This window comes from Mesoplodon densirostris, chromosome 10 (assembly GCF_025265405.1).
Source record: "Mesoplodon densirostris isolate mMesDen1 chromosome 10, mMesDen1 primary haplotype, whole genome shotgun sequence".
Classification (NCBI taxonomy): domain Eukaryota; kingdom Metazoa; phylum Chordata; class Mammalia; order Artiodactyla; family Ziphiidae; genus Mesoplodon; species Mesoplodon densirostris.
In genome coordinates this window covers 2,971,548-2,994,035 of record NC_082670.1, presented here as the reverse complement: position 1 = coordinate 2,994,035, position 22,488 = coordinate 2,971,548, and the positions used below count along the sequence as shown (strand labels likewise).

At 50.0% G+C, this 22,488-nt stretch overlaps 1 protein-coding gene across 1 annotated transcript; it reads left to right on the top strand.

The window, feature by feature from the left end:
• Positions 1–10,788: 10,788 nt before the first annotated feature.
• LOC132496696 (tubulin beta-2B chain) lies at positions 10,789–13,791 on the top strand. The gene is made up of 4 exons (XM_060109099.1): positions 10,789–10,942; positions 11,694–11,802; positions 12,055–12,165; positions 12,510–13,791. Exons 1-4 carry the CDS (start codon positions 10,886–10,888, stop codon positions 13,568–13,570), a joined length of 1,338 nt encoding a protein of 445 aa, XP_059965082.1. The 5' UTR covers positions 10,789–10,885; the 3' UTR covers positions 13,571–13,791.
• Positions 13,792–22,488: the final 8,697 nt, after the last annotated feature.

Sequence of the window (22,488 nt, the reverse complement as noted above, 5' to 3'; positions counted from 1 at the left end):
ATGGCTTAGTGTCATTACCGTGAGTGTCAGCGTGACGCACCTGACTGCACCTCATCTGACAAGCCGTCCCAGACTCACTGTCACCAGGTCTCTGCAACCTTTAATTACCCGTCTGACCACACACTTGATTTAGCAGAGAAAAGAAAGCCTTGGAGAAGCATAAAAATGGGATGAACAAAACCAGTGAGGGCAAGGAAATAAGCAAGAAAAAACATCAAAAACCAGGAACCATACTTTTCTAACTTGACAACTTCGGCTGCAGCTTAGCTCCAGGAGGGTGGGGGTTTCCGCCTGATTCCTTCACTGCTGTCTTTCTGGGCCTAGAGCAGAGCCTGACCCACGGCAGGTATTTGTTGGATGAATTCGGTGGCCTCTAAGTCCACTTTAAAGGATCAAGCTGGGTATGCCAGCTGCAAGTCAGCACCTCCAGAGGCTGAGACCCTGGCCCTGACCCCACCATGGGGGTCCCAGCTCACCCTCGGGAGGAGGCCAGAGCCGTCCCGCTCTCCGCTCCCCGGGAAAGGCCCACCAGGCCCTTTCCTCTGCCCACCTGGGGAAAGTGCCAGAACCGGTGGCTCTGGGAAGCGAACTCTGTTTCCTCACCCTCACCCTCCACTGTGACATAACCCCCTCTCCCAGGTCCTTCTGATCATGAAGAAAGCTGGGCCTGAGAAGTCTGTGCACCTTTCAAGTGGCAGAGTGCTAACCCACTTGGGAACATGCCTTATTTCAATCGGTTTCCAGAATGAAGGCAGCGACTAGGACAAAGGAACAGGCCCCTGTGGTCATTCCAGGTCATCTGATTCCCGAGTGAGGAAATTGTTACGATGCAAAGGTGGGCACCTCGCTACACTTCAAATTACAATAAGGTTTTTTCTTTCTCCATCTTAAGGTACCTTGACAACATTTTTGACCTTTAAAAATATTTGTTAAAGGTATTTCATTTTCATCATATTTTCATAATGTTTAAAGTAATTTGCCAACTACTCGAATTATGGTAACCAAAATAAAACAGGTACTACTGTAGGCGGCTGCATCTGCAGAGTCTTCTTCATTTGTGGCTCAGAGGGCACAACTTCAGGTCAGCCTGGGAAAATAACAACTTCAATACAAAAGAGAACAATAGAGGGCTTCCCTGGTGGCGCAGTGATTGAGAGTCCGCCTGCCGATGCAGGGGACGCGGGTTCGTGCCCCGGTCCAGGAAGATCCCATATGCCGCGGAGCGGCTGGGCCCATGAGCCATGGCCGCTGAGCCTGTGCGTCCGGAGCCTGTGCTCCGCAATGGGAGAGGCCACAACAGTGAGAGGCCCGTGTACCGAAAAAAAAAAAAAAAAAAAAAAAAAAAAAGAGCAAAATAGAAATGGATTTGAAGCACAGGGATGTTTCCAGCAGCCCCTTCATCGTCACGACGAAGGTCTGGGAGAGGCCTGAGGGTCATCCTGTGAGCAGCCACGAGACAAGGGTCACCTCTGGAGCCTGAAGACATTCCTGAATCTTGCAAAAGGTGGAGTCAGACAGTGCATGGCTCTGGGATGGGAGGAGGGCAGCGGAGGCTGCCTGAAGCACTGAGGGCCTGGGATTCTAGAGCGGGGCTCTGCAGGGCCTCCCCCCACGTGAGAGCCTGCTCTGTCTGAGTGGGCAGTGTTCCCTGGACCTGGAGGGGGGGCCCGGCAGGAGCAAGGGGTGGGAGAGGGCGCAGAGGCCGGAAGCCACCCTCGGTGAGGAGGTGTCCAAGCGGACCCTGTGGGCATCCTCCATCCTCCAGTTGAAAGCCGGGGCTCTCTGAGGCCAGCCTCACCTGTGACATCATCACTGTCAAAGGGAAGAGGTTTCTGGGTTTACTGATGATGGCTCCTGGAGCCCGTGGCAGAGGCAGATTTGTTCCAGAAACTGCATATGATCCCCTCAGCCCATCCGCCGATCATTTGGGGCGTATCTCTTCCCTAAGAGAAGAGAAATCCAGAGCTGTGGGTACCGTGTCCTTGTGGGTTTGAGCAGCGGAGTGGGGAGAGGAGGATTTCTCTCCGGAAGTCACAGGTTTGACGGCCTCCATTTCTGTCCCGGGTTGGCATATTTCCCCTCCACTCCATCGAGAACAGCGGGCCAGCTGTCACGTATGTGCTTCCCCCACGAGGATCAGCCTGGGGTTTTGTGAGATCTCTCTGCTGCCATTCTGCATTCAGTGTGTCTTCTTCCTCTGCTTGTAAGGCTTCACTTCCTCTGCAGCTGGCGGCTTCTGCGTTTCTTTTCCCATTTATACCAGTCGTGAATCAGCTGCGTTTTCAGAACCCTGTATGGTATTTCTTTTGAGAGAGGTCATTACAGATCTCTGCTTTGTGCTGCAAGGTTTTTTCTTTCATTTTCCAGCAGAATTTCGGCCAAATGTCTGTCCAACTGACCTCTCAGCAGTCAGCTTATGTTGGAAACAAAGGATTTAGCAAAGATTTGTCTGTGAGCTCTTCATCTTCCTCCTTCTCTGGTTTCTTTAAAAATAATGTCACTCCAGTGATTGGCCTGTGCTTCCACTGCAAAATGCAGTGATTTAAAACTTCAGTTTCCTTTTCTCTGCAAGCGAGCGTCCTCACACATCTTTCTAAGAGTTTCCAGTAATTTTATTAGTTCACTGAGCTCACAGCATTTCTCATTCCTCCATCGCTGCTCCACGCTGCTCTGAAATTTAGTCATTTTCTTTGTAAGCCTGGTGGACCGCAAACTTAATCTTTATTAATTTAGCTTTATCACAGCATTTTGGGGGGTGGGCCTCTGTGAGTTTTACAGAATTCCTTATAAAAACTGTGTTATTTCCATAGAATTTTGACTTCCCAATAGCTCGTCCTGTTTCTTTCCATGGCATTTATCCTTAGTCATCAAAATAAGAAGCGGATTTTCTACTGCAATCTGGTTCCTTTCTTCAAGGCCCCGGCATGTCTCTAAGCCCACACTCACCTCCTCAGACAGACTCTTATTTTGCATCCTGAGTTCTTCAAGAGATACCTTTGTTGATTTGATCTTCTCTCTCAACTCTGACAATGTGTTGAGAATTTTATGTTTTCATGGGACATTTTTAAATGTCTGTGCATCTGTTGTTGCATCACTTGAAATCTTCTACTCTTTGTAGCAGAGAAGCTTCCAGAATAAACTGGCAAACAACCAATTCCCCGTAAGGAGGTAATAAGTCCAATTTACAGGGAACTTGATGATGATCCGGCAGCCTCAGGTCCTTGGCCAGGGTCACTACCAGCATCTTGGAAAAGCATTTCCACAGAACTCCTCGACTGAAGGGCTTCTGTATCTGTTTCTGGACTATATTCAGAGATACCATTACCTCTTAGGTCACGTGCTTTCAAACAGCCAACTTTTCTAAGATTTATTTCTATTTCTACATTCTCTGGATCCTTTTTTTTTTCTTTCCAAAATGACTCACAGAAACTACATTTCCTCAGTTCTTCTATGTTCAAAAATGTTTATTTGTTACCTTTAAAATTAAAAGGCAATGTAACTGGACATACAAATACTTGGGCACACTTTCCTTGAAAATTTTATAGGAATTGTTCTATCATCTTCTAGTATTGAATATTGTTTTAGAAAAGTCTGGACAACTGTGATTTTTTTTTCCACCTTTATAAATGACTTGGTCTTTTTTCTGTCTCTAACCTGCTTCTGTGTGGGTTGGAAATAGCTGGGTTCCCTGGTTGCCGTATATTCGGGGTATTTCATTTACTGGAGGAATATTTACTGTTTGCCTGCACTTAGTTTCAGATAATGGGGGAGATATAAAGGCTAATAAGACGTGGTTCCTGCCATCAAGAGGTCAAAAACCAGCAGGAAACAGAGGCCTCGATGGAGCGAACTCTAACCTCACGCAGAGATCTTGAGGTGGGAGAGGCAGGAGCAGCATTTGCAGCATGGGGAGAAACTGTGAGAACTCCTATGTATACTTATGTCCCATAAAAATAAAGAAATGATACTTTAAATAGTTAATGTTCCCAATGACGCTGGCGCCTCACAGGATGCTGTGTCCTGTGGTTACGTGTTGTGAATCATTCCCTGGAAAGGAGGAAACAACGATGGGTTTACCAACACGTTACCTAGATTTTGTTCCCCTGAGACCCCCACAACTGGGCAAGGGAGGGGCTTAAAACACTGCGACAAAGAAACTGCAAAGTGAAGATGATATTAGTGATGAAAACATATAAAAAAATAAGATGGAAGAGCTGACACCCTGCTCCTCCCACGGGCTCTTAGTCAAGCCCATTGCCAGGTAAGAAAACCATGAGGAGCTCAAGTCTGGCAAGATGTTTGCCAAAATAAAATTAAAAGTTATACAAAAGTGTATTTGAAATATTGATTACTTCTGATATCACTCACGATACAACTCATACTAAGTATATGGTACCTTGAGATACTGGCTTATAAAGATAAGTATAGGGGACTTCCCTGGTGGCGCAGTGGTTAAGAATCCTCCTGCCAATGCAGGGGACACGGGTCTGAGCCCTGGTCCGGGAAGATCCCACATGCCGCGGAGCAGCTAAGTCCATGTGCCACAACTACTGAGCCCGCGCGCCTAGAGCCCATGCTCTGCAACAAGAGAAGCCACCACAATCACCGCAATGAAGAGTAGCCCCTGGTGACTGCAACTAGAGAAAAGCCCGCGTGCAGCAACAAAGACCCAACGCAGCCAAAACTAACTAAATAAAATAAATGTTTACAATAAATAAATATATACGATTTATGGATAAATAAATATACATATACAATATTGGGCAATATTCATTCTCAACTCTTTTTTTAATGGGTGGAGGTGTGCAATGAAAAAGCCCAGTGATCACTGCTTTAATGTAACAAATGCAAAACTGGCATTAACCATGTGAAGAAGCCTCTGGCGGAGCAGGGCATCATCAGTTCGTTGTTCCTGGCAACAGGGGGACGAATCACAGATAGTTGAGCTGCAGCATGAAGAACAATTGAAATGTCACCGGACGCAGAAGAGGAGAGGGTAACTCCAGGTCGATGGCACAGCAATGAGCAGAGACTCAGCGGCGGAGAGAACACGTCCTGAAAGGAGATGGGCAGGCAGGCCCAAGTCTCCTGGGATGTACTGTAGAGGCAGAGGGTGCAGGTGACCCTGGGATGGCAGATTACCCAGGGCTGGAGCAGCCTGAACTCTGCGCTAAGACTGTGGACCACGGGGAGTCCGTGGAGACGAATGAACGAGGAGAGCCCGGGGCCAATGGTACTGAGATGCCTCCGACACCACTTTTGGGGCAAAAGGAGGAGCAATGAATGATGAAATTGATACTGGTTTTTAAAGTATCTACCTAGTGTCTATCTATGTATCTATCATCTATGTATCTATGTATCTGTCTATCAATCACTGAGAAACTTGGGGCACCATATTAGCATCAAGACAAAAAAGGTGCCACTAGATATTTCATAGATAGTGAGGAACTAATTCTTTATTTTTATTTTTAATTGTGGTAAAACGCACATAAACATAGAATTTGCCATCTCAACCATTTTTACACACACAGTTTAGTGGCATTAAGTCCATTCACACTGTCGTGCAATCATCACCACCGTCCTCTCCGGAGCACTTTTCATCTTGCAAAACTGAAACTCTGTCCCTATTAAACACTTACTCCCCATTCCCCTCCCCCCTGGCACCCACCCTCCTACTCTCTGTCTCTATGAATCTGACTACTCTAGGTACCTTGTATACATGAAATTATATGGTATTTGTCTTTTCATAACTAGCTTATTTCACTGAGCGTAATATCTTCAGGGTTCATCCATGTTGTACCAGGTGTCAGAATTTCCTTCCTTTTTTAGGGCTGAAGAGTACTCCATGTATGTGTAGACCACATTTGTTTTTTTTGTACATTCATCTATTGCTGAACACTTAGGGCTACTTCCACCGTGGGCTATTGTGACTAACACTGCTGTGGACAGGGATGTACAAATATCTCTTCGAAATTCTGCTTTCAATTCTTCCGGAGATATGTGAGAGACCAAATCTTTTGATACGTTTCCTCTCTAGTGGTTATTTTGAAAGAGGTAGAGAATTCTCCCAGAGGTGCTCTTAATGCATTATTTTCTTGAAAATGTACCATGACTACGTGGTGGCCACTAAAAAGGAGGCTGGACACGTCAAGCCAAGAGTTCCTGCTCAGGTGACCTGTTTCTGCAGTGAAGACATCATTAATGGTGACCAGAAATCTAAATCCAAGAGGCCGAGGGTGTTACTCTATGTATTTGTGTGCATCTATCTATCAGAATACACATTTTAATTCTATTTAAGTGGCAAGCAAAGGTCTGGGGCAAATGGTGAGCTGCCTGGATCTCCATGAGCACCAGTGGCCGGTGGACTGGTTTCTACTGGGGGGTCGGGGGGCGGCAGCCCCGCAGTCACATCAATACTACAGCGATCTGTGCTGAAACTTAAAATGGCTCCCCTCATACCTTCTGTGTGTAGCATTCACTTCATAAGGAGTTTATTTCTACGTTTGTTGATTTCACGGGCTGCACCTGTCAATCTTAGTATGCTGTACTGTTCCCATTCAAGGGTGGTTTCTACTCTGCTTCTATTTTCCGCCCAGTCTGACTCTGTGTCACGAGATGCCCATTCACCTAGGATTCACAGAGCCCGCATCCTCTGGCCCGCCCTCCCCCAGCCCAAGAATCTTACAAATCCGTGATAGTGTGTGTGGGGGGGGGAGGCCGCTTATAAAAGGGAAGCTGTGCCCGGGAAAGCCGGGGTCCGACCCCCTCTGCCGATCTGTAGGACAAAGAAGGAAAAGCTCTTCGGTGAAAGCTCAGCGCTCTCAGCCTGGACTGAGGCCATTTTAACCCAGATTCAGTCACCGGCCGTGGGAAAACAGCCAGCCTCACGGCGGAACAAAAGTAAATGTCGCCGCACACCCTGCATTCACGGCCTCGGAATTTTCTCTGCTCATCTTCGTCTTTTGTTACCTGGGCCTTCTGGTCCCCATAGAGCCCCACGACTGCGGAAGGACAAGGGCTTGAGGCTCCCACCCAGGCAGCCCTTTGATTAAAGAGCCCCCGGGGCAGCTCTGCCGGGAGCTGCTGGCTTCTCACGGGGGGAGGGAAGGCCTGGGAGGAAACGGGGGACAGTGGGACATCAACAGGGGGAGTGACAAAGCTGAGAAAGCACATGTCTCGGCGAGTCCTGTGAACCCTTTCCACTACCCCCTCCCCGCAGTCACAAGACAGGGCTGGACCCCTTCCTAGGCCTAATTCTCTGGGCATTTGACTCCTTTGCATAAATGTTAGGGTTGGTAGCTTTCCAATATTTCTAGCTGGAGAGCACTGGGACGAGTAAAAAAGGAAATAATGATGGATTTGCAGTCTCTTTCTTTCGATTCCTCTTCATTCATTGGCTAAGTGTCGGTTGCCTAGGAAACCGCGTGCATCTCGGCTGCAGAGTCTGCTGGCAGGCTACCGGGCCTGTGAGCTGTGTATTAAGTGGTGAATGCAAGCAGGCAGTGGGAAAATCCGAAAGCTACGAGCCTTGCAATTTCAGCGTGTGTAAAAACATATATCTTGCTTTAAGAAAACAACGCTTTAAAAATGTACTACCAAATCAGCTATGTAATGTCCCCTTTCTATCAGACTTCAATTAATTAACAGAACTCTGTGGGCACGTTAAAAGATAAATGCAAAATCACTTGAGAATGTGCCCTTGAAAATACTCTGAAAAGTGTGAGAGCAAATAGGATTTTGATAGCTTACGGGGGTATCTCACTCACCTCAGCCACACAATGCTATTCATAAAATAAAGGTCGAATTTTATTTTACATGTGTAATTTCTACAATGGTCTCAGGAAGGGAAAACTTAGAAATGTTAGTGCATCATTAAAGTTAATAGCATGTAAGTGATGATGAAATATACTGTTCTGACGCCTTCATGTCTGATGTGCAATGACCGAGATGGAGAGGAATTGTGTGTAATACACAGACAAAAAGAAATGCTTGGATGCTGGAGGACCCAGCCGAGAGCGATTTGTTTTTCTCTTTGAAAGCCCTTCACCAGACTCTTCTCCGACAGCTACGCAGAATAAGGGTGATAAGTGTTGGCAGATAAACAGAAACCTTCAGGGAAAGCCTTGGCTGTCATCAACACATCCTTCCGACGCAAAACCAGCTCCTTGTGAAAATTCAAATGCGCAGTATCATACTTCCAAGTTGGGGAGGGGCCGTGGAACGGTTAACGAGAATGCCCGCTCGGTAGAGGCGGGGATGCGGGACAGTACCGGCGAATGGTATGAAATGAAGGCAGGCCTTGAGCCCAAAGGGCTGAGTCCTCAAGGGCATCCAGGCTTTCGGAAGGATGAGTTCCACCCTCGCCTTATTCTAAGCCCCTTCCCAAAAAGAAACCCTGGAGGAAAGGGTCCTTTTATCCACGTAACCTTGAACATGCGTTTCCACGCCGGGCCCTCCGCGGAAATCTGGCGGTGAAACGGGAGCTGAGAAATAGACCGTTAGGTGCGGGAGCTGGTGGGGCTCAAGGTGCCAGGCGAGGAGCTCATCCCCGGGGAGCGGGAGCGCTGCGCTCGGCCCCCGGGCGGGGCTCTAGCCGCTTGGCGCACGTCCACGCCAGCAGCGTGTGTGCAGCCCTCGCTTGGGTCCTTCCCGCGCGGCTCGGTCCCACCCGAGCCGCCACCCCCAGGTCCGGGTGCTGACACCAGGCACAACCCGTTCTGCCTGGACGCGGTCCCCTTGCCCAGGGCTGGGAGCCGGGAAGCGGGATTCCGGCCTGAGTCCTGTCTTTAACTTGCTGTGTGACCCCGGGCATCACTCGCCCTGGACGCTTCTGCGTCTGTGGGAGCTGGGTTAGTAACTCGGGGTCAGGCGCTGGAGCCCCGCAAGTGGGCATGTGGGCCGACCTTCCGCCCCTCTGCCCCCCCGCCCGACCCCTCCCAACCCTGGCTCCGGCCGCCGCGTCTGGGGACCTTTGCCCCGAGCTGCAGTCGGGCACAAGGGGTGTTTGGGGGCGGCTGGGCTTTTGTTCTCTCTGTCTCTCTTTGTGCGCAGGAATTGGGTTGAAAGCCCCCCTTCCACCCCCAGCGGGAAGGGAGGCGATGACAGCTTGCTGATACTTCTGGGAGGGTCTCACTCAACAGCTGCGGGCTGCGCTCCGCCGCGGGAACCCGGGTCATTCGGGCCCTCTGGCCTGAGCATGAAAAGGGGTCACGTCACCTCGCAGAAGACCCGTCAAGGGTCAGGGTGGAGGAGGGGTAGCTTCACCCACAGAATTGCGGGAGCCAGGTTCCAGCGCGCGCTCTTCTCTCTCTCCCTCTCTCCCTCTCTCTCTCTCTCACTCACACACTCACACACACACACACACACACACACACACACACACACACACGAAAACTAACAAAGAGATCAGCTCCTTCTTGGACTCTGTAGAAATTGGGGGTTTGAAGGAGTGTCTGGACTGCGAGTCTGCGCACGCGCGCGGAAAGCGCCTCGGGGTCTCGGGTGACCTCTACCTCGCGCTGCTGCAGTTTTCAGGCGTGTCCCTCACCCGCAGCAGCAGCAAGAAGGTTGGGGACCTCGGGGCCGCCTCGGGGTCCGGCGCCTGATGGATGACGAGAATGTTAGCGGTGGGGCGGGCGATGACCTCCCTTGGAACCCAACCCCTTTCTGGACAATAGATGGACTGAACCCAGTGCTTTTAAAATGCTCAGCTCTGGGAGGGTACCCCACGCATTTTCCAGCTCTTTGTTCTGCCGCAGCCCCGCCCCCGAACCCCACCCTCTTCTGACCGCTGGACAGTCCACCCCGCGCGGTCGGCCACACCCACCCCATCCACTCCCAAGGAACAAAAGCCGACCCGCGGGGTGGAGGGGTCCTGGGTAACAGCCGGGGAGCTGTGGACTCTTGGAGAGGGTCACGCAGGGCGGAGGAGGCGCAGAGGTCGCCCCACGCCTGGATGCTGCCGCCACAGAGAAGGGGCCCTTGGCAGAGACAAAAGAGAGGACGCGCGGATGCTGGGGGGCGGGGCGGAGGGCACCCTGGGGCTCTTGGGCCTTAGGTGTCCAAGGTCACCGCCTTCAGACCCCAACAAACTGATCACACAAGACTTTCTCCTGGGGCAGCCTGTCCTCTCCCAAGACTCTGTGCGACCGAGGTTCGGCCTCAGGACAGCCGTTGGCCTCTAAGGGCTGGGGAAAGGGGCAGTGGTCTCACCAGGGAGAGCGGCTTAGGGGTCTCCGACCCTGGGCGGAGGAGGGCCGCAATCCTCGCTGGTAGCGAAACCTGCGCCACCCCGCCACCCCTGACACCTGCCAGCACCCGGAGCACAGCGTTCTCCTTTCCGGCGCACCTGACACCGTCTCCACGGGCTCCAGTCCCCTGGCTCCCACCCGTTCAGTGCCAGCTCTCCCCCCAGGCACCCGGCCTGCCACCCTGGTCGCCCTCGCGTCGCGGCCCTCAGCCCTCGGTTCCTCCACCCACCCCGCAGTCGCAGAGCCCAGCTTTTCCACATCTTCCCCCTCATCCTAGACAATGCGCACGCCCCCATCCTACCCACCGCAGCCCCCATGCCTCGCCCGGTCCGCAAGCCTGTGCTGATTGGCCGCGGGCCGGTGGTCCAGCCCCTTGGACGGTCCCTGGGGCTCGGAGCATTACGTCAGCGGGGCCTGGAGAGCTCTAGCCCGAAGGGGACTGGGGGGGGCTCGGGCTGGGGGCGCGGCCTGCGCGGGCCGCCCCACCCTCCTCGCATAAAAGGCCGAGCCCGCTGGGCGGACGCTCTCAGCCGGCTGGTTCCCGAGCGCGTTCCTGGTGACCCCGCAGTGGGTGTGTAGGCGGACGGACAGACTGACCAGACGCCGACCGGGGCCAGAAGAAGCGAGCCGGCACCATGCGTGAGATCGTGCACATCCAGGCGGGCCAGTGCGGCAACCAGATCGGCGCCAAGGTGGGCGCGGCGCCCGGGAGGGGCCGGGGTGGGGCCGGGGACGCCGGCCTAGCGCCCTTCGGGGTTGCGGGCGCGAGCGTGGTCCTGGGCAGGCCCGCGGCTCGCCAAGCGCGGACCTTCCCGGCTGCTTTGGGCCGCAGAGCGGGACGTGGGCCCGAGGCGACTTTCGGGGGCCATTGGGAGGAACCTCTTAACTTTCTGCTGTAACTCGTTTGGAATCCCGGTCCCTCGGCCTCCCTTTCCTCCCGGCTCTTCTCCTAGCCCGGCACGCGGGCCTGGAGAGCGCGGGGGTGTGTCCGCCGGGCTGTGTGCGCGGCTTTGCGGGCGGGGCCCCGACGCCAGGAGAATCGATTTGACGCGCTCGAACCCGAGTCGAGCTGCGGGGGGAGGGGCGGAGAGCGATCTTCCTGAGGTCTCTGGACGTGCTTTGAACCTAAAACCCCCCTCCTTCAGTCCCCTCCGGTCCCTGTTCCCCTGCCCGCCCCCCTAGACGCCGCTGGGGTCCCTGCGCGTCCGCCCCGCCCCGCCAAACCCCCGCCTCCTGCCGCGAGCAGCTGTTCGCCCGGGAAACGCCCAGTTTCAGTTCCGTGACCTTGCAAAATGCAAGCCCTGCGGCTGTGCAGGTCCCGCTGCCCTAAAGCTCCTAGAGGTTGGGTTATCGGAACTGAGGTCGGGGCTTTTCACTGTGAGTCTCAGCCTCTCTGAGGGGTGGGGCGTAGCTAAATGCAAGCTTTTTGTGTGTGTGTCTCAGTTTTGGGAGGTCATCAGCGATGAGCATGGGATCGACCCCACCGGCAGTTACCATGGAGACAGTGACCTGCAGCTGGAGAGAATCAACGTGTACTACAATGAAGCCACTGGTGATTGCCTTTACCGCTTCCCCTCTCCCCCGGGGACTGACCCCAGGAGTGTGTCCCCAGGGGAGGGTGGACTAGCGGATTTAGGATTCCAATCTTTCCCTGAGGTTTTCCAGCGGGCGCCCCTTTGAGAATCCTGTCATCCTCTGTCCTTCTTTGTTTGGGGGAAACAAGCCTGCAAAAAGGAAGCTGGTACCAGGCCCTCCTCTCCCGAGCTCTCTGCCTGCAGGTCTGAGTCCTACTCTGTCCCCGCAGGTAACAAATATGTGCCTCGGGCCATCCTGGTGGATCTCGAGCCTGGCACCATGGACTCGGTCAGGTCTGGACCCTTCGGCCAGATCTTCAGGCCCGACAACTTCGTATTTGGTGAGTGACTGCCATGGCTGATGGCCTGGGAGGCTCATTTTACGCTGGACAGCTCAGGGTGGAGCGGTGTGACCGCCTTAGAGAACGTATAGACTTGTGTGTTGATTCTGTCTCAATATAACCTAAAACAAAATGCCGTTCAACCTCTAATAGCCAGGTCCCTAACCCTCCTTATTTATAATTATGTCCACGACCAAATAGTTTGTTTAACGTCTGGCCATTTTAACGACAACCTGAAATAATCTTCTCGGAACACTGACTCGCTGAGCTCTGTTAAAGGGTTTAGGGGAAAAGGAATTGAAGGCAGTCATCAGGGACTTATGAAGACTCTTTCCCTCCGGCAGGCCAGAGCGGTGCCGGCAACAACTGGGCCAAGGGCCACTACACGGAGGGCGCGGAGCTGGTGGACTCGGTCCTGGACGTGGTCCGGAAGGAGTCAGAAAGCTGTGACTGTCTGCAGGGCTTCCAGCTGACCCACTCGCTGGGGGGCGGCACCGGGTCCGGGATGGGCACCCTCCTCATCAGCAAGATCCGCGAGGAGTACCCCGACCGCATCATGAACACCTTCAGCGTGATGCCCTCGCCCAAGGTGTCGGACACGGTGGTGGAGCCCTACAACGCCACGCTGTCCGTGCACCAGCTGGTGGAGAACACGGATGAGACCTACTGCATCGACAACGAGGCGCTGTACGACATCTGCTTCCGCACCCTGAAGCTGACCACGCCCACCTACGGGGACCTCAACCACCTGGTGTCGGCCACCATGAGCGGGGTCACCACGTGCCTGCGCTTCCCAGGCCAGCTCAACGCTGACCTGCGCAAGCTGGCCGTGAACATGGTGCCCTTCCCGCGCCTGCACTTCTTCATGCCCGGCTTCGCGCCGCTCACCAGCCGGGGCAGCCAGCAGTACCGCGCGCTGACGGTGCCCGAGCTCACGCAGCAGATGTTCGACTCCAAGAACATGATGGCCGCCTGCGACCCGCGCCACGGCCGCTACCTGACCGTGGCCGCCATCTTCCGGGGCCGCATGTCCATGAAGGAGGTGGACGAGCAGATGCTCAACGTGCAGAACAAGAACAGCAGCTACTTCGTGGAGTGGATCCCCAACAACGTGAAGACGGCCGTGTGCGACATCCCGCCCCGCGGGCTCAAGATGTCGGCCACCTTCATCGGGAACAGCACGGCCATCCAGGAGCTGTTCAAGCGCATCTCGGAGCAGTTCACGGCCATGTTCCGGCGCAAGGCCTTCCTGCACTGGTACACGGGCGAGGGCATGGACGAGATGGAGTTCACGGAGGCCGAGAGCAACATGAACGACCTGGTGTCCGAGTACCAGCAGTACCAGGACGCCACGGCCGACGAGCAGGGCGAGTTCGAGGAGGAGGAGGGCGAGGACGAGGCCTGAGCCCCGAGCGCGGCTGGACGTGGCCGGAGGCTGCGTGGCTGGAGGCCAGGAGGAGAACGAGGGGGAGGGGGGCTCGCGGAAGGAGAGAAGCAGGGGCCGGGGTCACCGCGGCCGGGCGCTGGTTCGCTGGTGCTCTTCACTGTTGCCCGTCCCTTTTTTTTTTTTTTTTTGTCTCTTTGTAATATTGATGACATCCATGTAACATCTGAGATCTTTCTGAACTACTGTTGTAATGGCTAAAATCACATAAACGTTTGTGTCCTAATGGTGTCCTCTTTTCTGTCTCCTCTTTATTATCAATTTAAATGTCACTTTCAGAACACATTATATTGAATCCTTCTTTCAGAAAAGCGAAGGGATGGGTAAAATCTCACATGAATTTACTGTTCAGTGTGGTAAAACTGAACCAACCACAATCTTACCCGATTTAAGAGGGGAGAGCAATCCACATTTTAAGATGCCTTCAAGTAAATACACTACGAGTTGAGAGATGCCTGCTTGAAAGCACACTAACTATTCTCATGGAGAAACCCTACTATACCTTTATTTTCTCTACAAAAAAAAATTTTTTTTTTTTTGGATAGTTACTACATGCGCACTGCACAGAATTCTAAAGCATAGAGAGTGGAAAGAAAGCCTCTCTTCCTCCTGTGTCTCTTGATGCATTTTCTTCCCCGGAGGGCAGGCATTCTTATATTGTTATCTTTCTTGCGTCCTTGCAGAAATATTCCATGAGTCTTGAAACCTATTTAGACTATTCCCTTTTTCTTTCTTCACAGGTTATGATACCAATACTGTTCTGCTGCCTTTTTTCACTAAACAGTGTATCTTTAAAATACAGAGCGGGCACCTCCTTTAAATGGATACATAGTATCCATTATGTAGCTGTGCCATATTTTATTTAACCAGTTCCCTACCAATGGACATGTAGGTTGCTTATACTTTTATCTTATAGTGCCACAGTGAATAAGTTTGTGCATATGTCATTGTGTGAGGTTCTCTAAGTGGAATATTCTGTCAAAGGGTATATGATACTGTGACATTTTAAGTTAATGAAATCCCCTGTACTTAGGAATCGCCATAGATTTATAAGTTGTTAATAGACTAAAATTCTCAAGCAAACTTTCTCCCAGCAATTATGTTTATACTACATTACAAACTATTTGCACATTAACTACCTTTGAATTTATATGAAATTATAAATTCTGGATTATTGGAGAATTTTACTTTTAATAGGTAAGCCACTATAATTTTCAGTTTGTGTTCCTACCATGCAGCTTTGAAATTTGGGATTTGAACCCAAGCCTGCCTCTAGACTTGAACTCAATCACCAAAGAAGCTGTGGGATTTTAACAAGTGACTTTTAGTAAAGTCAAATGCTTCTGTGCGATCAGTTATACTTTGTCAAAATGTGCCAATGTTCTGCCTTAATCCGGGCCAGTCAGTTTCTCATTCTGGGAAGAGGAGTGTAAGTAGTAAACAAATGTGCAAAACATATTTACGTACCCCTCTAGGAAGAAAAAAACACCAAGGAAACTGTAGGTTTATGATTTTTCTCTAATTTTTAGACAAATTCAAAATTAGAGAAAATATTACTTTAAATCTGACCCTGTGTTCATTTCATTCTACTTGGTTCTATTCCTACTTAAGTGGTTTTTTTTTTGAAGAAGAAAAAGAAGGAGGAAGAGGAGGAGGAAGATGAGGGGTGAAGAGGTGAACAGTTTCAAAGAAAAAGTGTGAGCAGTGTCATTCTAAATAGTGTGAAAATAAGCTGATTCTACCAAATGCCCCCCAAGTGGCAATGAGCAGCACTTCACCTTCTGAATATTATACATCATAAAAACTAAACCCAGTGATGGGGAGGGTCAAACGGGTCAGGAACCAGTGGATTCTGCTTTCATATTCTACATTTAACAATGAACAGGCAGGTGCATTTCCTGCTGAGCTAGTGTAAAGCTGCCAACAACCTCGCTGAAGGGGAACAGTGGTTTGAAGAGCTCTGATCACTTGGGGCAGCTGCCAGGGCCCCCTGGATCCGCCCTTGGCTATGCCTTCCCACAACCTGTCAGACACATGATGGGTAACTTTGGAGACGAGAGGGAGTCCTGCCAGGTGCCTCTTGGCATCCTGTAAGTGTCCTGCTTCTCTCTCCACCTTGTGAGAAAAGAGCGGACAGGAGGCACCCAGCAGGCCAGCCTGCCAGCCCGTCGGCACACACACACGCACGCTGCCAGGGCTCGCTTCTGCATGACTGGAACAGGGGTGCCAGACCGACCCGTCAAGCAGACGCTCCAGGGCGAAGCTTTAAAAGCCCATTTATATAAAGTGACTTGAAATGCACACTTAGGAAAACACTGCGAAAGTAGGAAAATGCACAGAATAACAGCTGAATTACGAGATACTTTTTGAAACTGTTACTTTCGTTTGTCACGTTAGCACAGTGGGATGGGATTTAGTAGTGGGGGCGATGGTGACGGTGTGTGTTTTCGACACCATTTCTACAAAGGAATTCTTCCGGCCCTCCCTGAGGTGCCACCAGGAGGACATTCACTTCTGGTCAGGCATGGTACCCGAATTACAAGACCCACTGGGATGTGATGCCGGATTCTGAGGCTGGGGTTAGGGGCTGAGCTGGAGTCCCCCCAGGCGTCTGAGAAGGAACGGGAACCCCGACGTGCCCGATTTGCCTGCACCTCTGCCTCAGCCCTAAGCTGAGCTCCCACTTCATCACCAACAGTGTGTTAGATTAATAGAAATTTGAGCTAAAAGTAACCTGAAGAGGTCATCTAGTTGGACTTCCTTATTTTGTAAGGAAGGAGACGGAGGGTCAGAGAATTTTGTCTCATTTCACAGAACTTTCTGTACAAATCAGATTTTGGACTCTGTTTTTTTCTCTATAGCCGCACCTCCCAGGTCCTGTTGTTTACAAGGCCACACGAGGATCGTGAACGAGGGAAAGGGAAGTGTCCTGGCTTCAAGGAAAAACCCAAAGGTGTCCCTGGGTCCACACTCAACCTTCCCACGTGGGCTGGGCACAGGGTCGAGTGTTTTGTCTCCGACGGGGTGTCAGGCAACGCTGAATCTCCTGATTCTAAAACACCACACATATGTCCTACTGCAATTACGGTTGCAAGAAGAATACTCCATCGGGGGTACTTACTGTGAAAATGAGTGGGAAGTTCATGAATATTCCTTGGAGTACCACCTTTTACACACCCCCATTTTTTTTTTTTTTTTTTTTTTTTTTTTGCGGTACGCGGGCCTCTCACTGCTGTGGCCTCTCCCGTTGCGGAGCACAGGCTCCGGACGCGCAGGCTCAGCGGACACGGCTCATGGGCCCAGCCGCTCCAAGGTATGTGGGATCCTCCCGGACCGGGGCATGAACCCGTGTCCCCTGCATCGGCAGGCGGACTCTCAACCACTGCGCCACCAGGAAAGCCCCACACACCCCCATTTTAGTTGTGACTTGCGTACTACACAACACTACTTGACAACTATTACAATGCTGATTTATTTCCAGTGTACAAGAGAAATTCTCTTGCAAGGTCATGCTTTTCAAAATGGCTCAAAGTTGAGCCATTTACTTGAAAACAGACTCACTCACACCTGTGCTTCTTAGAGGCGTTTTCCCCTCCTTCCCTGACCCTCCGTGCTTTTCTTAAGGCATGCTTGCTGACACGTACCCAGAGAAGCTTAGTTTGGTGCAGTCTATTTCACTCAAAATGCTGCATAGTCATTTCTTATTTTTCTATTAACTGAGATATGATTCACAGGACACAAAATTCACCATTTAAAAGAGTACAAGTCAGTGGGTTTTAGTATATTCACAGAGTTGTGCAAGTATCACCACTGTGTGATTCTGGAACATTTTCATCACCCACACCCACGTGCCCTCCCTCCCTGTTCCCCTCTCCCTCCAACCCCTGGCAGCCACGAATCTGTCTCTACAAACTTGTCTTTTCTGGACATTTCAAATACACGGAATCACACAACATGTGGTCTTTTGTGTCTGGCTTTTTAAATTTAGCATGTTTTCAAGGGTCATCCCTGTTGTAGCAGGTGTCAGTACTTCATGACATTTTACAGATGAATAATATTCCACTGTGTGCATATGCCACCTTCTGTTTATCTGTCAACTGATGGACATTTAGGTTGCTTCCACTTTTTAGCTATTAAGAATAATACTGCTATGAACATTCATGCACACTTTTTTTTGTGTATGTGTGTTTTCATTTCTCCTGGGTATATACCCAGGAGTGGAACTGCTGGGTCACGTGGTATAAATTTATAGTCCTTGTGACTCCACCTAGGGATGTAGATGCCTTCCAGTTTGCCCAGGAGGCCAAGGTGGAATAGAGATCCGATGAGCCTTAGGGTTTTCGTACTTGTGCATCTGTACAGAGTCTTAGAAACAGAGGGAACTGTAGAGATGGCACGTGACTCCATCAGCTTATAAATTAGGAAACTAAGGCTCCAAGTAAGCAATGTCCTCAGGTCACTCTGTCCAGTTGAGGCTGACGTTCAGCTCCTAGCAACAGTGGCTTAGAGTTATTTTTTCCCTCTAACTTAAAACAGTCTAGAGACACCCAGTCCAGGCCCTTAGCTCTACAATATCCTCCTTATGCTCTACTCATTGCTGCCACTGGCTTTCAACCTCGAGTTCTCCTTGGGCTGCAGGATGGCTGCTGCAGCTCTGGTCATGGTGTCTGGGTTCTTGGCAAGAAGGTGGAAGGAGGAGGGTAAAGAGGCACCTTCTGGCTGAGTAAAGCCACTTTAAAGACTCGTGCCAGGAGCCCCCTCCATGGCCTCTGCCTGCATTTCACCGGCCACATTTTTTTTTTGCCGGGGGTGCAGAGAGAAGTAGCCGTTTAGATGAGCACACATTATCCCCCTGCCCCACCACCAACTCAGAGGTCCTTTTAGGAAGGAAGAAGTGGAGAATGGACACTGGATGGGTAACCAGAAGTTTCTCCCATAATCAGAGCGGGGGCTAAGGAGTGACATTAACCCTGATCTCTTAGCTCCTGCTGCAGGGCTCTCTGCAGACATGAGTTTGCAAAGTGTTTCATGACAAGAGTTCCCATTTTCTAAAACAGGGAGCTGAAGACTGAATTAAAGAAGGTTCTTGATTCAAACTCCTGGATTGAAATGTTTACTCGTCTCACTTCAGGACCTTCCTTTTAGTCAACTGATGACAGCACATACCCATGGCTTCTAGGGAAATTCCTTTCAATGATCTGTAGTGCAGTGGTCATGTCAGCTTGCACCGATTGTGAACGTTTGTTTGGCCAAAGCAGTAGGATGTTTTTTCATGAATGTGTTCAGTGTGACCTGCACACCTGGTCACTGAGGAGAATGAACCAAGACGACTTTGGTGAATTGCGTGGGAGGAGAGGGTACAGGCCATACACGGGGCGTGAGCGGCTGGGGGCCACCTGGGTCACGGGGACAGCCTGCCCAGGAGGACGCTGGTACATGCCAGGGAACAATGCAAGTCAGTGTGCTGGAGGGCCAGCCGGGGCGGGGAATCTGTGGGACAGCCACTTCCAGACGCAGCAGAGACCTCGGGGGGACAGCTGAGAGGGACGAGCCTTCGGAGGCTAAGACGGGAAGATTCAAGCCTTGAGAAGGTCAGATCCTTCCAAGATAATGCTCTGAAGAGCTAACTATACCGCAATGAGCCAGAATCAAGACAAGCAACTGTTCAGCTTCTCCTTTCTTTTAGATCTCTGGGCGGACAGGCATGATTTTAGGGTCTCGTTTACAGGAAACGGGCAGGGAACCAACATTTACCAAGTGCCGACTGCGTGCCAGGAATGTTACTGTGGAGACCACAGTGTAGAGGAGACACAGCTCTCAGTCACGTCATTTATTAACTCCGGGATCTTAATGAGTCACTTCACCTCTGTAAATTCCTTTATAAAACAGAGTCCTTACCCTACTTGTACAGAAGGTTAAAGGGCATTAGCTACGTGTAGTGATAAGGAAGTGATGACATGCAGGATTTATTGAACGTGTAGGTTACATATTTGTCTCATTTCATCCACTCAGAGATGCTGTACAGTTTAGGTGCTTTTCATTGTGTCCAAAATCAATTCAAAATTTACTTACAAAAGGGGTAAGTTTGGGAGATTGTTGGCTCACATAATTTGAAAGTCCGGGGCAGACCCTTCTGGCTGTCTCATGGCTGCATCCGGGGCCTCTAAACAAGTTCTCAGAACGTGTCCTTCTCTGCTGCTCTCCTGGCTCTGCGGTTTTCTGTTGGGCTTCATGCTGAGGCAGGGTCTCCCCACCCGGTGGCTACTTCAGGTTCATTCCCCCCTATTCCTAGAGACTAAGAGAAAAGAACCCAGACTGGCCAGACAGATGTTGTGTGCCCATCCCTGGATCGGTCATGTGGTCAGAGAAAAGCAATGCTGGTTGACTAGCCTGGACTACCTGTCCTGTGAGGTGAGCGACGACGGGCCATGCGCCTGGCAGTCTCATCCTTCCTTAGGGAACTGACTCTTCCTGATAGAACTCGGGTTAAGTGACTTGCCCCCAAATCATTCAGCTCTAACTGGAGGACCTGTGTATAAATCCCAGGTTTTCTGACTCCAAAGTGTGTGATGTTATATATAGTTTTAAGAGATTAAAAACTAAGAAAAACAGATTTATCCACAACATTTACCAATTCAGGTCACTTCATCTTTGTGGGTGGATCACATCTCCTTCTGCCTGAAAAACTTCCTTTACGTTTCTTGTAGTGCAGACCTGCTGGACATGAATCTCTTGGCTTTTGTTTGGCTGAAAAAGGTATTTTGCCTCATTTTTCAAAGATATTTTCACTGGATATAGAATTCTAGGTGGACAACTTGTTTTCTGTCAGCACTTTAAAGACATAATTCTATGGTCTCCTAACTTGTGCTGTATAAGATGAGACATCACCAATAATTATCAACCTTGTTTCCCTGTATATAATGTTTTATTTTTCTGTCTAGCTGCTTTTAAGATGATCTCAAGATAATCACTAATTTCCAGCAGTTTTAAGGTGATGTGCTCTGGGGTGCTTTCCTCTTTTTTATTCTACTTGGGGTTTCTTGAGCTTCCTGAATCTGTGAGCTTATAGTTTCATCGAATTCATAAAATTTTCTACCATAATTTCTTCAAATATTTTTCCATCCCCCTACTTTATTCTGAGATTCCAACTGCATGCATTTTAGACTTTTTTAAAATTATTTATTTTATTTATTTTATTTTTGGCTGTGTTGGCTCTTCATTGCTGCGCACGGGCTTTCTCTAGTTGCGGCGAGCAGGGGCTACTCTTTGTTGCATTGTGTGGGCTTCTCATTGCAGTGGCTTCTCTTGTTGTGGAGCATGGGCTCTAGGCGTGCGGGCTCCAGTAGTTGTGGTGTGTGGGCTCAGTAGTTGTGGTTCGTGGGCTCTAGAGCGCAGGCTCAGTAGTTGTGGCACACAGGCTTAGTTGCTCCGCGGTGTGTGGGATCTTCCCGGACCAGGGCTCGAACCCGTGTCCCCTGCATTGGCAGGTGGATTCTTAACCACTGTGCCACCAGGGAAGCCCCATTTTAGACTTCTTGACATGGTTTCACACTTTACTGATAATCTGCTCATGTTTTGTTCAGTCTTTTCTCTGTGCTTCAAGTTTTGACTACTGTACCTTCAAGTCACTGTTCTCTGCTGTTAATCTCATACAAATATTTTTCATCTCAGATATTATATATTTAATTTCTAGGAGTTCTATTTGTGTCTTCTAAAAATTTTCCATTTCTCTCCTCTTCGTGTTCATGTTTTCCTCTACTTTCTTGAGTGTATGGAGCATATAATACACTAACTGCTTTATGGTCCTTGTCTGTCATTTCATCATCTTTGTCATTTCCAGATCTATTGCTATAATTGATCCTTCTCGGGGTTATGGGCCATATTTTCCCACTTCTTTGTACCAGACATTGTGAGTTTCATGTTGTTGACTGCTGGATTTTGTTATAGTCTTTTAAATGTTATGGGACTTTGTTCTGGCACACGGTTATGTTACTTGGAATCAAGTGGGTCCTTTGGAAACATGCTTCTAAGCTTTACTAGGGTAAATCCAAAGTAGTCTTTGATCCAGGGATAATTTAACCCCACTATTACAGCAATGCCCACGCATGATGATGTGTTTCCAGTCTAGCTAATAGAAACACACATCATTCCCAGCCCTGCATGAGCTCTAGGAACTGTTTTGTCTACTGCTTTCCAGCAGTTTTTCCCCTGTTCTTGAGCAGTAGTTTCCGACCTTGCACATGCACGTTTGTTCTCAGCCAAAGACACGAGAGGCCCTCTCTGCAGACCCCCAGAGCTCTCTCTGTGACGTTCCTTCCTCTTCTGTTTTCTGCCTTGTGCCCCTGCCTGACTTGGGCCCTCTGAATTCTGATGTCTCGGTCCTCAACTCACTGAGACCACCGAACCCTGTTTGGGTTCCACCTCCCCCCGTCCCCACTGCAGCCTGGAAGCTGCCTCCAAACCGTGAGCTGGGGCAATCACATGCTAACTTCATCTCCCTTTCCTCAGCGGCCAGTCATTGATTGCCTGGTGTCCAACATCTTGAGAACCATTGTTTCATATATTTTGCCCAGGTTTTTAGTTGTTTCAGTCAGGAGAGTAATCCAATTCCTGTTGCCCCATCTTGGCTGAAAGTAGAATTCCTCTTTTCATTTCCTTTTGATTAAAATGATGGGTTTTTTTTCCCCTTCCAACTACTAATTCTCTTACGGCAGTATGTCCTGTGTATTTGCTCTTGTATTCCTTTTAGTTTGGACTTCATTTATGATTTTTCTTTCTTTTTACTTTTTTCTCACTTCTTTCACCTATTTAGAATTTTTTTCCCAAAGAATCTCATTTCAGAGTTTTTGTAACTTTAATGCATTTTTCTTTCATATCTG

What these genes read in the sequence shown, in the direction of transcription:
- LOC132496696 (XM_060109099.1), top strand. Translation starts at nt 10,886, where the DNA reads ATGCGTGAGATCGTGCACATCCAGGCGGGCCAGTGCGGCAACCAGATC. An exon ending in GCAACCAGATCGGCGCCAAG is followed by an intron (nt 10,943 to 11,693) that starts GTGGGCGCGGCG and finishes TGTGTGTCTCAG; the next exon opens with TTTTGGGAGGTCATCAGCGA. An exon ending in GCCCGACAACTTCGTATTTG is followed by an intron (nt 12,166 to 12,509) that starts GTGAGTGACTGC and finishes TCCCTCCGGCAG; the next exon opens with GCCAGAGCGGTGCCGGCAAC.